This window comes from Maniola jurtina, chromosome Z (genome assembly GCF_905333055.1).
Source record: "Maniola jurtina chromosome Z, ilManJurt1.1, whole genome shotgun sequence".
Classification (NCBI taxonomy): Eukaryota; Metazoa; Arthropoda; class Insecta; order Lepidoptera; family Nymphalidae; genus Maniola; species Maniola jurtina.
In genome coordinates, this window is record NC_060058.1 from 1,019,236 (window position 1) to 1,032,306 (window position 13,071).

Consider the following 13,071-nt stretch of genomic DNA (forward strand, 5'->3'; position numbering starts at 1 on the left):
GCGCATAACACGTGCATTGCAGGTTCACTCCCCCATGCTCATAGTCCGGTAGGAGGACAACTTGACACAACCGGAGAGACATCAGGCGCAGAACCGACGACTTTGCTCGCTCTCCGAGGCATGGAGCATACTTCTGAATTTTTTTCGTATCTCACTTCTCAGACCTGGGCGCGTTAGGAACCCTCGTAACTTTGGTTTTAAGTTTACGTAATTAATATCACCATTGTATTGCAAATTCAGCAATTCACAATCAGTAAGTGTACCCAATTTGATTAAATGATTTGATTTGGATTTTGACTTGACTTCGTAGAAAAAGCCAGGAACTCAGGTATACTTATTTTATTAATATTATGTAGAACTTTGCTCACGATATTTTCCTTCATCGTTAAAGTAAATGAGATTTAATTACTTAAAACGCACATAACTTTGAAAAGTTAGAAGTGCGTGCCCGGGATTGAACCCCCGACCTCCCGTATAGGAGGCGAACGTTTTAACCACTAGGCTATGCCGCTTTTTACGGTCCCAGTATAAGTAGTAGGAGGTGATAATTACATCAGATCGCTTGTATGGGTACGAGTACCATCGAAAAAGAAATAATAGGTACTTATTTTTTTTTAAATTTTCATGGCAGCCATTTTGAAATTTTTATTCTCTGTTGTTATAGCGGCAATAGTAATGCACATTCATATTCGTATATACATATAGGTAAAGCCCACTGACAGAAAGACGGACGGGCGGACGGATAGCGGAGGCTTACCCGTTGGTATCCTTCGGTTACGGAACCCTAAAAACACAGAACTAAATAGAATATACACAAGTTAGACTCTGCTAATATTATGATTTACTCCCTAACCACTTCTGTCATCAAGGCAAGTGGCACTTATTCTAATTACGTGAAAGAGTTTAAAAGGACAGGCAGGTACTTGAGAACGCCCTTCACCCAGTCTTATTATCACTGAATAATAAATGAAGCAGCTATTTTTCACGACGTCTGATTTCCATACAAAGAAAATGTTATATCTACGTTAATCCAATAAAATTAGACTTCCTACATCGTAGACAGCTAAACAATTTCTATCCTTAATATTATACATCACCATCATCACCCCATCACCAGTCTACCTACTAAACTGAACCCTTGAGGGCTACCTTAAAACCTTCTTAAAAAGTCTAACAGAATCTTTAGGGTCAAAAGTAAGGTGTATGAGACCGCCCACATTATAAACTGCTCTCGAATTTGCCAAAGAAAATTTAAATATGATACATCTGCAGAATAGAACATTTTTTTTTCAAAATCAACCATCGTTGAATTATTTTTTGTACTAAACAAGTGTAAATTAAAAATTTATAACACCCCCGACAAGTGAAGGTTACAGTAATAACTAGAAAAGAGCTGACAACTTTCAAACGGCTGAACCGATTTTCTTGGATTATAGCTAAAAACACTCCAAGCAACCTATCAAGCCACCCTTCAAACAAAAAAAATCGGCTCATTAGTTTAGGAGCTACGATGCCACAGACAGATACACAGATACACACATCAAACTTATAACATCCCTCTTTTTGGGTCGGGGGTTTAAAATGAACCATACACGTTGCAATATTGAAATGCACAAGTCTTAAAAAGTCGGTCCGATTATTATTATCGGACCTTTGCAAAGTCTGACGTGGGCGGATGAGACAGGAAGACGTTGCGTCTCTGCTCTGCACTTTTTAACCCCCGACCCAAAAAGAGCGGTGTTATAAGTTTGACGTGTGTCTGTGTATCTGTGTGTCTGTGTATCTGTGTATCTGTGTATCTGTGTATCTGTGTATCTGTGTATCTGTGTATCTGTGTATCTGTGGATCTGTCTGTGGCATCGTAGCGCCTAAACGAATGAACCGATTTTAATTTAGTTTTTTTTGTTTGAAAGGTGGCTTGATCGAGAGTGTTCTTAGCTATAATCCAAAAAAATTGGTTCAGCCGTTTAAGAGTTATCAGCTCTTTTCTAGTTTTTTTGTAGAAAAGAAGGTTAGATAACCGTTAGGTTCTTAATATTATGTCAATTGACAAATGTCAAGCTGTCAAGATGGACGTTGCCTAAATACATAATTATTTATTTGAAAATGATGTTTTGGAAAACTCAAATACTTTGGATCGTCGGGGGTGTTATAAATTTTTAATTTACACTTGTCGTTATATTCTTCTTCTTCTTTCTGGGACGTTTCCGTCTGTTGTGCCTGGCGTGCACGTTTATTATTAGGCAGTAGTATATTAGGCAGTCCTCCGCAGGTACTAATAATAATTAATACCGGCGAGTAGGCATGCACTTATGATTGTGGGACAACATTTCCATGACCAGTTCAAGATTTTCCAGTAAACTAAAGATAGTAATTACAGATAATTGAAGCGCCTCAGCTCTGTCCTACATTAGTCCTACTAACGTACTACAAACAATTAGATGTATCTACATCGATTGAAATATCGAAGATGTTGTAAACACAGCCTATTTGTGAATTTATATTTGTCTGACGTGACGTATCGAGACCATATCTATGATCGAGACGCATCAGAATTGAATCGGTCTCATATATATTTTAGTACTAGCCGATGCCCGCGACTTCGCCCGCGTGGATTTAGGTTTTTCGAAATCCCGTGGGAACTCTTTGGTTTTCCGGGATAAAAAGTAGCCTATGTGCTAATCCAGGATATTATCTATCTCCATTCCGAATTTCAGCCAAATCCGTCCAGTAGTTTTTGCGTGAAGGAGTAACAAACATACACACACACACACACACACACATACAAACTTTCGCCTTTATAATATTAGTGTGATTGTAACGTTCATACTAGTAGTGCGGAATGTGTTGTGATGGAACCGATCTCGGTTTGCGTCAGAGCGATGGGGTTGAAGGGGTGACACATCAGACCAAAGTGGAAGCGCCAGTGCTGTGTACTGACACGTCAGAGTCATTTGTTTGTTAGACAGGAATAGGGTACCAGGAAGTGGATGAAAAGACTGATCGGCGATAATGTCCTGATTTTAATCTATACTAATAAATAAAATTGGAGTGTCTGTCTGTAATATCGAAATAACTACCGCATATTAAGGTCACATGGTTATTTGAACGATACTATAACTGAATCACACGTTTTTAAAATTTTTGTCTGTCTGTCTGTCTGTCTGTTTGAAAAGGCTAATCTTCGGAACGGCTGAACCGATTTTGACGGGATTTTCACAGACAAGTAGAGAATTGACCAGGGAGTAACATAGGCTACTTTTTTAACCGACTTTCAAAAAGGGAGTTGTGTTTTTCTACCTATGTACACCGAAATCTCCGTGATTTCTGAACCGATTTGCGTCATTTCTTTTTTAATCGATAGAGGAACTTTGCGACATTGTTTCATAAAAAATTTGGATTCCAACTCCTCAATCCTGATGCTGCAGGGGATCTGACCAATCCACGCGGGCGAAGCTGCGGGCATCAGCTAGTATCTTAATAAGTATAGGTCTAAACCACTAACTAATTCTAAGGTTGAGTAAAATCTAAACTATTCTAATATTCCAAAACCGCGGCTCCACCAAATCACGCGGTGTGAGCTCCTTGCGTCGGGTTTCCGTGCCGTGGGAACAGATGCTACGCTGGTCTACTGAGTGTCAGCCGCTGGCTTTGTCTGCGTAACAAGATCTGCGGTTATATTGATCCAAATATATAATTCTTATAAATTGAAATTTTGTCCGGTGGAAGGCTTCGGCCATGGCTAGTTACCACTCTACCGGCAAAGCCGTGCTGCTTAGCGATTTACCAAACCAAAGGGGTATGGGTTTAATAAAACTGCCATACCCTTTCCAGATTAGCCCACTTCCATCTTAGACTGCATCATCACCACCAGGTGAGACTGCAGCCAAGGTTCCGGCAACTTACCGGAATCAAGAAAAAACCGGCCAAGTGCGAGTCAGACTCGCGCACCGAGGGTTCCGTGTTCAGTCATTTTTTTCGACACTTTTGCAGGATAGATCGAAAACTAAAAATAAATAAAAATCTGTTTTAAATGTACAGGTAAAGCCCTTTCATGTGATACCTCATTTGGTATAGTTATCTAACTTGAAAACACATTTTTTTTTTTTTAAATGATGATGACAAATTCGCGGTTTTCAGATTTATTCCTGTACTTGTGCTATAATTCCTACTTACCTGCCAAATTTCATGATTCTAGGTTAACGGGAACCTATAGGGTACCCTATAGGTTTTCTTGACAGACACGACGGACGGACGGACGGATAGACAAACAGACAACAAAGTGATCCTAATATAAGGGTTCCGTTTTTCCTTTTGAGATACGGAACCCTAAAAATTAGGCATCATACGTCAAAATATAGAGACAATTTTCTAAGGTGGTCGTCGACCGCTATCTTGTCTCACTGACGGAAGCTGGATGATAGCTTCTACGACGCAGCGCCGAGGAGCCTGCATGGCACCGCGTCCATCGGCAGCGGCCCATTGAAAAGGGAATGGGTTTAAAACTAATTGGACATGTACACTCCTACTAACTTCCTACACGTGACAAAAAATAGGCTGGGCCAGACTGTTTTAAACAAGCCCTCCACATCGGTCTCCAACGGCGGTTTACAACAGTGTAAAATCGCGTGTTGTAAAGTAAACCACCGTTGGAGACCACAGTCTGGCCCAGCCTTTATCGCCAAAAAATTTGAAAATTCTACTACCTTTACAACCTCTCGCACTGCCAAGGGTCACTGGTAGAGATCTCTTAAATAGAGATAAGTTCTTCTCTGTCCACTTTTTCTTTCCTTTTCTCTTTATTGTTACAACTTTCTGGTACAATTATAAAACAAATAAAAATATTTTTTTAAACTTATCTGTTTGATCGAAACGGGATCGTTTGGAATAACAAGCCGAATTAGTCTTAACCTTTCACTTCCACTAGCTGTATAATCAAGCCTCGCGATTGCGGTAATGACCAAGACTCTAAATAATCCTAGAGTAGGTATATTTACTGAATTCCCGGTACTTTATGAATTCCATAGCAAGTTACCTGTAATACCCGGCTGACTTTGTTGTGGTCACTTCTCAGACTTGGGCGCGTTTGGAACCCTCGTAGCTTTAGCTTTAAATTTACGTAATAAATTTTATCACCACTATATCATCTTACAAATCTAACCATTCTGACCAACAAAAGCTGTACTTACTTTGAATAAATGAGTTTGAGAGTCAGGCACGAATGAAGATGGATGCGTCTAGCATTGGCACCATGAACAGCACTGTAAGCCGACAGCCTAGCAATCATCAATGCTGATTCAGCGACGAATTGAGCGAGTTTGTAGCGTGTGGACAGCGACGATCTTATAATCTCTCACTGTATAATCAAGACTCGTCTATAAATAATCCTAGAGCATATATTACTAAATTCCCGGTACTTTATGAATTCCACTGCAAGTTACCTGTAATCAGGCACGAATGAAGATGGACAGGTCACTTTATTAAACGCATTGGCATCGTTGTTGCAACTATGTAGTGCCATTACATTCTGTGAGCCGACGGCCCAGCTATCAATGCTGATTCAGCGACGAATTGAGTAGGTAAAACAGGTAAAAGGTCGTTTGTAGTGTGTAAAACAGTCTGGATCTCGTAAACCGTAAGAGCTAGAGTCGAATTTTTCACAAAGTGCCTATTTCTATTACAGCTATAACAAAAAAAAAATAGTATTGTAGAGAAGATTCCGTGTATAGAAGAATGAATAGTATTTATGTCCGTGTTCCGTGAAGATTATGTGTATGGAAGATTCCGACTCGACCGGTATCTTGATTCTACAATATAGTGCTTTTCTTATTAGAAAAGCATTCCAAAAATTAGATCAAAGTACTTAATGCAGAAACTTCGAAATATATACAATATTAACCAATTAATAGTACCAAATTTCATTAAAATCGGTTCAGCGGTTGAGCCGTGAAAGCGTAGCAGACGGACAGACAGACACACTTTCGCATTTATAATATTAGTACAGTATGGATTACAAATCAGGAAACACCACCCCCCTCTCGCGCCCTTGATTAGGATCTTAAGAAAACTCAATATTGAATGGAAAGATTTATTTTCTCCATAAAATACATCCACACTAACACACATGAAATAATTCAATAATACAATACAATTTCATAATTAATTTTAAAATCAAATATTTATTTTCTCCATAAAATACATCCACACTAACATACATGAAATAATTCAATAATACAATACAAATTCATAATTTATTTTAAAATCAAATAAATACCTAGTCAAAATATTACAGTCTTATGATTTTGCAACTAAAATACTGAGGTACTTAATCCATACTAATATTATAAATGCGAAAGTGTGTCTGTCTGTCTGTCTGCTACGTTTTCACGGCCCAACCGCTGAACCGATTTCAATGAAATTTGGTACAGACTTGGGATACATCCCGGGGAAGGACATAGGCTACTTTTTATCCCGGAAAATCAAAGATTTCCTACGGGATTTAAAAAACCGAAATCCACGCGGGCGAAGCCGCGGGCATCCTCTAGTTTGAAATAATGTCAAAATCAATATAGAACTCTAGACAAACCACATTATTTTACCGAGTTTAAATAAAAGTGTTTTTACTAAGCAATGACTTCTATATTGTTCTATGCACCATAGTATTGTTGTCTGCCATATGCAAATAGTGATGACGTCACTCGGACCGTTAAAACAAATCCGACAGTACGTACATCATTTATCGCAATCTAATGAGCAATTTGACAATTTTAACATCCATTTACTCTCACGTGAAATAAATCTGCAGCCACACCTACGCGTCATGAACGTGGAATGTATCTGTACGTTCGCGATCGATATAATCATACGAGGCACACAGGTTTGGATGATGCTTAAGGCTGTTTGATGAATGATAGATTTATGTAAGTATGCAAGAAAAGTTAGACTTTCACACAACGCAGATAAAAAAGGATAAATAAATAATAAAAAAATCATTGACTACCATTACTGCGTTAAATACCTCTATGATAGCGGAATGCTTGATTACAGTCTGTATTTTAAAATTGTAATTGTTGACTGTATTTTAAAATTGAATGTAAACATCAAAAACTACTTATAACTGTACCTTATATCTAGTGATTGTAATAATAATGCGTCTCTTTCTTGTGGAAGTAAAATAGGTTATCACCAATTCAATAGTTTTTGTTTCTACGTGTTTTAAATCACATATTAAAATTCATAAAAAAATGTATAATATAAAATTGTTAAAAAGAGTTATATTCATAGTCATAATAATTAATCCGATTTCTAAACATATTAAATTTGGCAACACATCAGCAGAGTCAAATATTAGAATATAATAATTAACACAGATAAAAATATATCATTCAACAATTAATTCAATTCCATATCTTATACATTATTCATTACAATACTAATAATAATAATTATTAATAAAAAAATATTTTATGTACAATAAGGATTTTGACCTAGGATGGCACAGATGTGCGATAAAATCGATGTATATAGATAAATAGATTTAAAAAAAAGGGGCAGTCAGTGGGGAAATCCGACAGAAGTGAAACTTAAAACTATGAAAATAATAACAGTGTTTTTATTTTCAATTTCATTTTAAATCAAATCAAAATAATTAACATTTTATATCTTGTGAATTAAAACCATAAACATTGTTTATTCTATAAAGGAAGAGCTGACTAACTAACTCTGACTGGCTGCTCTATCAATGCACATCTCAAACCATAGGACGGATCGAGCTAAAATTTGTCATGCAGATGATTATTATAAAAATTCAACCCCTAAAGGGGGTATAAAAAGGGAATAGGGACGAAGTGGTGGGCACTAGTTTATTATATTATATTGGCATTGGCACTTTAAATCGCCCCACGCGCCTCCAGGAGTTGCCACTTCGACAATCAGATCTTCCCACTCTAATATATCTAAAAAATAATACAAAATGTTTCAATTTTTATATAATTCTGCAATATACAGAGAAATAAATTTTCCCAAACGCATGATTAAATTAGATACTAGTTGTTTAATCGATTAATCTATTTTTAGATTAAATAAAGATAAAATTGACTGAATTAGATGGAATGAGCCAATAGATACATAAGCTCTGGTACTTTACTTTGCTAAATTAGAATCTTGTTATCGCTACTATCACTACTAATTTTATAATTGTCCTACAATCTCGCCGGAATGGAGCAACAGATCGATTTTTGCATACTCGTTGTTAAATACCAAGAGAATGACATAAATTATTTGTCTTGTACTGGTAAATCAAAGATTTCTGATCGAATTTTTAAAATTTAAATCCACGCGGACGAGGTTGCAGTTATCATCTAAAAGAATCGAATAAAGCCTAGAACATGTTAAGTATTGTACTCGACAGGAGATGACAATGGGGGTATGAGGTGGGGAGACGCTCCGCACACCCGCGCTATCCCGATGACCCCACCCCGATTACAATCTCGAACCATACTATAATTGTCACAAATTTTGTAAGTCATTATAATGGGAAATTGAGCTACGTATATAAAACTATTTCAGCAACCATTTTTTAAATGCTACCCTGATATTTTCGAATATTAACACATCGATACATGCAAGATGAAAATAATGTACATAGTAAATAAAAGCCATTTTGTTGTATTTATCTTACTCAAGATAGGATCAAAACTCACTTGTCACATATTGGCTTTGTATCGCGTCACTATCCATGTACAGTACAACCAAATTAATAATGCGCATGCAGATCTTCGCTAATTGTCGTATTCCGAATCATTGAATCGTAAGAGCCCTAAACAATGCACTTGCATTTTGCACCTTGTTATAAACAAATAGGAGTCAATATCATACGACCGTTGCCGAACAGTGACGAAGATTTCTATGCGCATTATTAATTTGGTTGTACTGTAGTCTATGCCGCTTCGGGTATGCGTCACCACACGCAAGCGCACGTTTGTTTATATGTTTGTATGTGAGTTTTATGATATTTTTGAGGAAACACTCAAGTTTGCTTGTTAGTTTACAAGAGCGGGAAGTGGGAGTCGCTGTTGTGTTGCAGAGCGGCCGCGAGCGCCGCGTACAGCGCGCTGGAGCGTCCCGGCGGCGGAAGAAGAGAAAGCACGCGCGCTTCGCTCGTGACGTAGCCTTCTGCACCCGTGTACCGCGCCACGCGGGCCATCGCTGCCGCACTTATCTGCCGACACGAAAAAAAGAGATATTCTAAAGATATGAAATATAAATAAGAACGTAGAAGAATGCGAAAACTCAGATGCAAAATAAATTTGATTTAATTAATAAATAATTAATGAAAAAAACGGGCAAGTGCGAGTCGGCCTGGCACACGAATCGTTCCGCGCCATAGTACAAGAAATCTCAAACCAGTACACTTAATACACATTTGCAAGTTATTGCTACCTGCCAACTTTTTATGATTCTAGGTCAACGGGAGTGGAGATACCCTATAGTTTTTATTGATTCCCATAAATTAAGACACGACAGACAGACAACGAAGTGATCTATACAGGTTCCTTTTTTCTCTTTTGAGGTAAGGAACTCTAAAAATTAAGGAAGCACAACATTGAGCACACCTGATATTCATTGTCTTCATCGACGGGAAGGCGCGATTCGGATGTTTTGGTAGCCTTTTTCTGCAATACGTGTAGCTGTGAAAAGAAACCACAAAGCTATTATTATTATTTTTAACCCCCGATCCAAAAAGAGGGGTGTTATAAGTTTGACGTGTGTATCTGCGTATCTGTCTGTGGCATCGTAGCGCCTAAACGAATGAACCGATTTTAATTTACTTTTTTTGTTTGAAAGGTGGCTTGATCGAGAGTGTTCTTAGCTATAATCCAAAAAAACTGGTTCAGCCGTTTAAAAGTTATCAGCTCTTTTCTAGTTTTCTTGTAGAAAAGAACAGAAAAGAAGGTTAGATAACCGTTAGGTTCATAATATTATGTCAATTGACTGAATTGAAAATGTCAAGCTGTTAAGATGAACGTTGCCTAGATACATAATTATTTATTTGAAAATGATGTTTTGGAAAACTCAGATACTTTGGATCGTATCCGCGGAGTAGTCCAAAGAGTATGTAATCACTATGGAATAGTCCAAGAAAATAGGTTCAGCCGTTTGAAAGTTATCAGCTCTTTTCTAGTTACTGTAACCTTCACTTGTCGGGGGTGTTTTAAATTTTAATTTACACTTGTTATTCATAAATGAGTGAGTCGTCAAAAATCTGTTTTTGGGTGCCACTTTTCCAACATGGTATGGCGAGCAGCAAAGATACGAGGTGGCAAAATCTAAAAATCACCATTTTTCAAAACTTAAATATGAATGACTTGTACAAATTTTGCATGCCTGATTATGTAAGGTGAAACATTTCTACTATGTATTACACAATATGTAACTGTAAAAAAAAATGTTTCTGCAAATAAAAATCTTGTATCTTGTACTCCGGAAAACTTTCCGGTAACCCCCTTTTTGAGCACCAATGACTGTACTACTAACCATACTACAGTGAATTTGAACATTTTATAGTTTTACTTGTATGGAAGTTATTTGTGTGAATAAATTGCAAAAATTAGTAAAACTGTCAAAATAATATTGATTATTTAATGAATTAATTGCAGCCGCAAAAAAATTGTTCGGTATTATCCGTCTAGTGCGTAGTACTACATATATATCGTTGGTTTGCGTTTTGTGAACTGGTTGTGCCTAAGTAAATAAAATGAAATACCTCAATAACTTGTCCTTGATAAGGGCTGAGTGTGCAAGACTTGAAATCAATCATTTCTACAATTCTTTCCGATTCTGGGTCCGCTACCACGAGAAACTGAAAAAGGTTCATTTGTCAAACGTAAATTATTAATTTAAACATGTTGGCAAAGGAAAGGAAAGTGGGAAAGTCGTTTGTGGGAATGAGTGTAATATTTTATAATAAAATTCCACAATCAATTTTAGACTTGCCTTTACACAAGTTTAAAAAATCTATTAAAAGTATGCTCCTGAAAAAAGCTTATTATACAATCGAAGATTATGTAAATGACAAAAAAGCTTGGATTTGACTCGCTCCAGCAATACACGGCGCTGCAATTGCTTGTATACAGTATGGCATATTATTGTAAATTGTACATTTGAAAAGGGCAACCGACGAGTTTCTTGCTGGTTCTTCTCGGTAGGAACAGCATTCCGAACCAGTGGTAGATTATTTTGACGATTCAAGAGCACTTGTAAAAGTTTAATTGAATAAAAATAATTTGAATTTGAATTTGAATTTGGTATAGTCCATAAAAAATACCTTCCATAAAAAATAACTTCTCACGCGCTATTTTACCTTTATGGGTCAAGTGTTATGTCAAAAGTATGGTTCACATTTAAAAGGAGTAAAATCATATCATCGTATCTGTATCATCTAGCTGTTTGGTGTGATGGCAGTCAAGCGCAATTCTATATTTTCAGACTCAATAGCTCAACGGTTAAGGAGCGGACTGAATTCCGAAAGGTCGGCAATTCAAACCCCACCCGTTGCACTATTGTAGTACATAGTCCTAGGCACAAGCTTGCTTCGTTGGAGAGCAAAGGGAATATTAGTCATGATAGATGGCTAATATTCTTTAAAAAAAGAAAAATAAAGAAATATACAGGCTGTAACCAGAACGCTAGCCAAAATTTAGCGTTATTATTGTACTACCTAAACACACAAACTTAATAAATAAATTGCATTGTTTTTTAGTTTTAGTTATTTAGTATTTTTGAAACCTCTAGCGTCAGTCAGATGTTTTATTTGCAATATATTGTGAATTCTTAGAAAAATAAAGGTTTTTTTTCGCGTATTTTTAATGGTATCTCATCAGTAATTATTTATCAGTATCTGTCTTCGTTTTTACTAGCGTTCTGGTTACACCATGTCAAGTTACAAAAAAATGTATGAAAATGTTTGTGTTACCTTGTGAGTCACAAGCAGATGCAGCTGCGCGTCGTTCAGTAGTGCGTCTTCGCCCGCGAGCGCAGTGAGCTCAGCGAGGCGGAAGCTCCAGCGCACGCAGTCGCGCCGCCAGCCGCCGCGGACTGGCTCCGTCGCCAAGCGGACGCCGTCTAGCCGCGGCTGAAGGTGATACATGAAAGACATTACTTTTATTTATATTTATATTACTTAAATTTGACAAATAAATTGTCATTTTATTTCAAATTTTCATTTCATTTATTTGTACCAGAAAATTGTAAGAACGAGCTACAATAGAAGAATTGTCTTGTGGACAATAAAGCCAGGGATAGCCCTATGAGAAGAGTCTCTTGATGGGGTGACCTTCTCCCAGCCCGTAACGCACTCATATAATCTGATTTCGATGAATTCTGATAGGCGACATAAATGACTGATTGCAGATAGCCTAGAAATATCAAAAAAAAAGTTGTAGGTAAAGACAAAAACAAGGAAAAGTGGACAGGGAAGCACTTATCTCTATAAGAGATCTTTATCAGTGACCCTTGGCAGTACTGTCCAGGCCGGAAATAAAAATTTACGGTCGAGTAATATTGGAAGGAATTTTACAAGTGATAATAATAGACGAGGCGCTGGTCAAGTGCTTTTAAAGTAAACGGCGGCTTTTAAATTAGGTTCTTTGAACCGAAACTTGCACTTTCGCTCACTTGCGAGCCATCAATAAATAAATTTAAAGTTACATTGTAGTTTGTTTAAAACAATAAAATCGTGTACTTAAAAACACCCATTTAAAGCACCCATAAAACCTCGGTGTAGCGCCGCTACTCTCATCTCCAACCATAACCACACCCACCACTGAGTGATGGGCAAGCCCTTCCACAGAAGTTGAAAAAACTGTAATAATACCTGCGGCACAGGGTTCCAGCCAGTCTGCGTGAGAAGGCCATGCCCAGCATACGCCACTAGGTCCGCCGTGGCGCTGAGTGGCTTGGCGATGGCGCCCACGAGGCCTCTGCGCAGCGCCGCCGCGCCGCCCCCACTCTCGCCCACCGCCACGCCCACCAGCGGGTGATGGGCGAGGCCGCCCACCGCACCTAGCAAAA

The 13,071-nt window shown here is 37.7% G+C and overlaps 1 protein-coding gene across 1 annotated transcript in view; it reads right to left on the reverse strand.

Moving 5' to 3' along the window:
* Positions 1–6,518: 6,518 nt before the first annotated feature.
* Positions 6,519–13,071, reverse strand: part of LOC123880486 (vacuolar protein sorting-associated protein 13B) — a 74,820-nt gene continuing 68,267 nt past the window's right edge. The window contains exons 83-88 of the mRNA XM_045928626.1: positions 12,875–13,062; positions 11,975–12,133; positions 10,766–10,861; positions 9,615–9,689; positions 9,031–9,220; positions 6,519–8,028 (exon numbers count right to left, since the gene is read on the reverse strand). Of these exons, the coding sequence (XP_045784582.1) occupies positions 9,047–9,220; positions 9,615–9,689; positions 10,766–10,861; positions 11,975–12,133; positions 12,875–13,062 (692 nt within the window). The 3' untranslated portion in view covers positions 6,519–8,028; positions 9,031–9,046. The remainder of the gene's footprint in view (positions 8,029–9,030; positions 9,221–9,614; positions 9,690–10,765; positions 10,862–11,974; positions 12,134–12,874; positions 13,063–13,071) is intronic.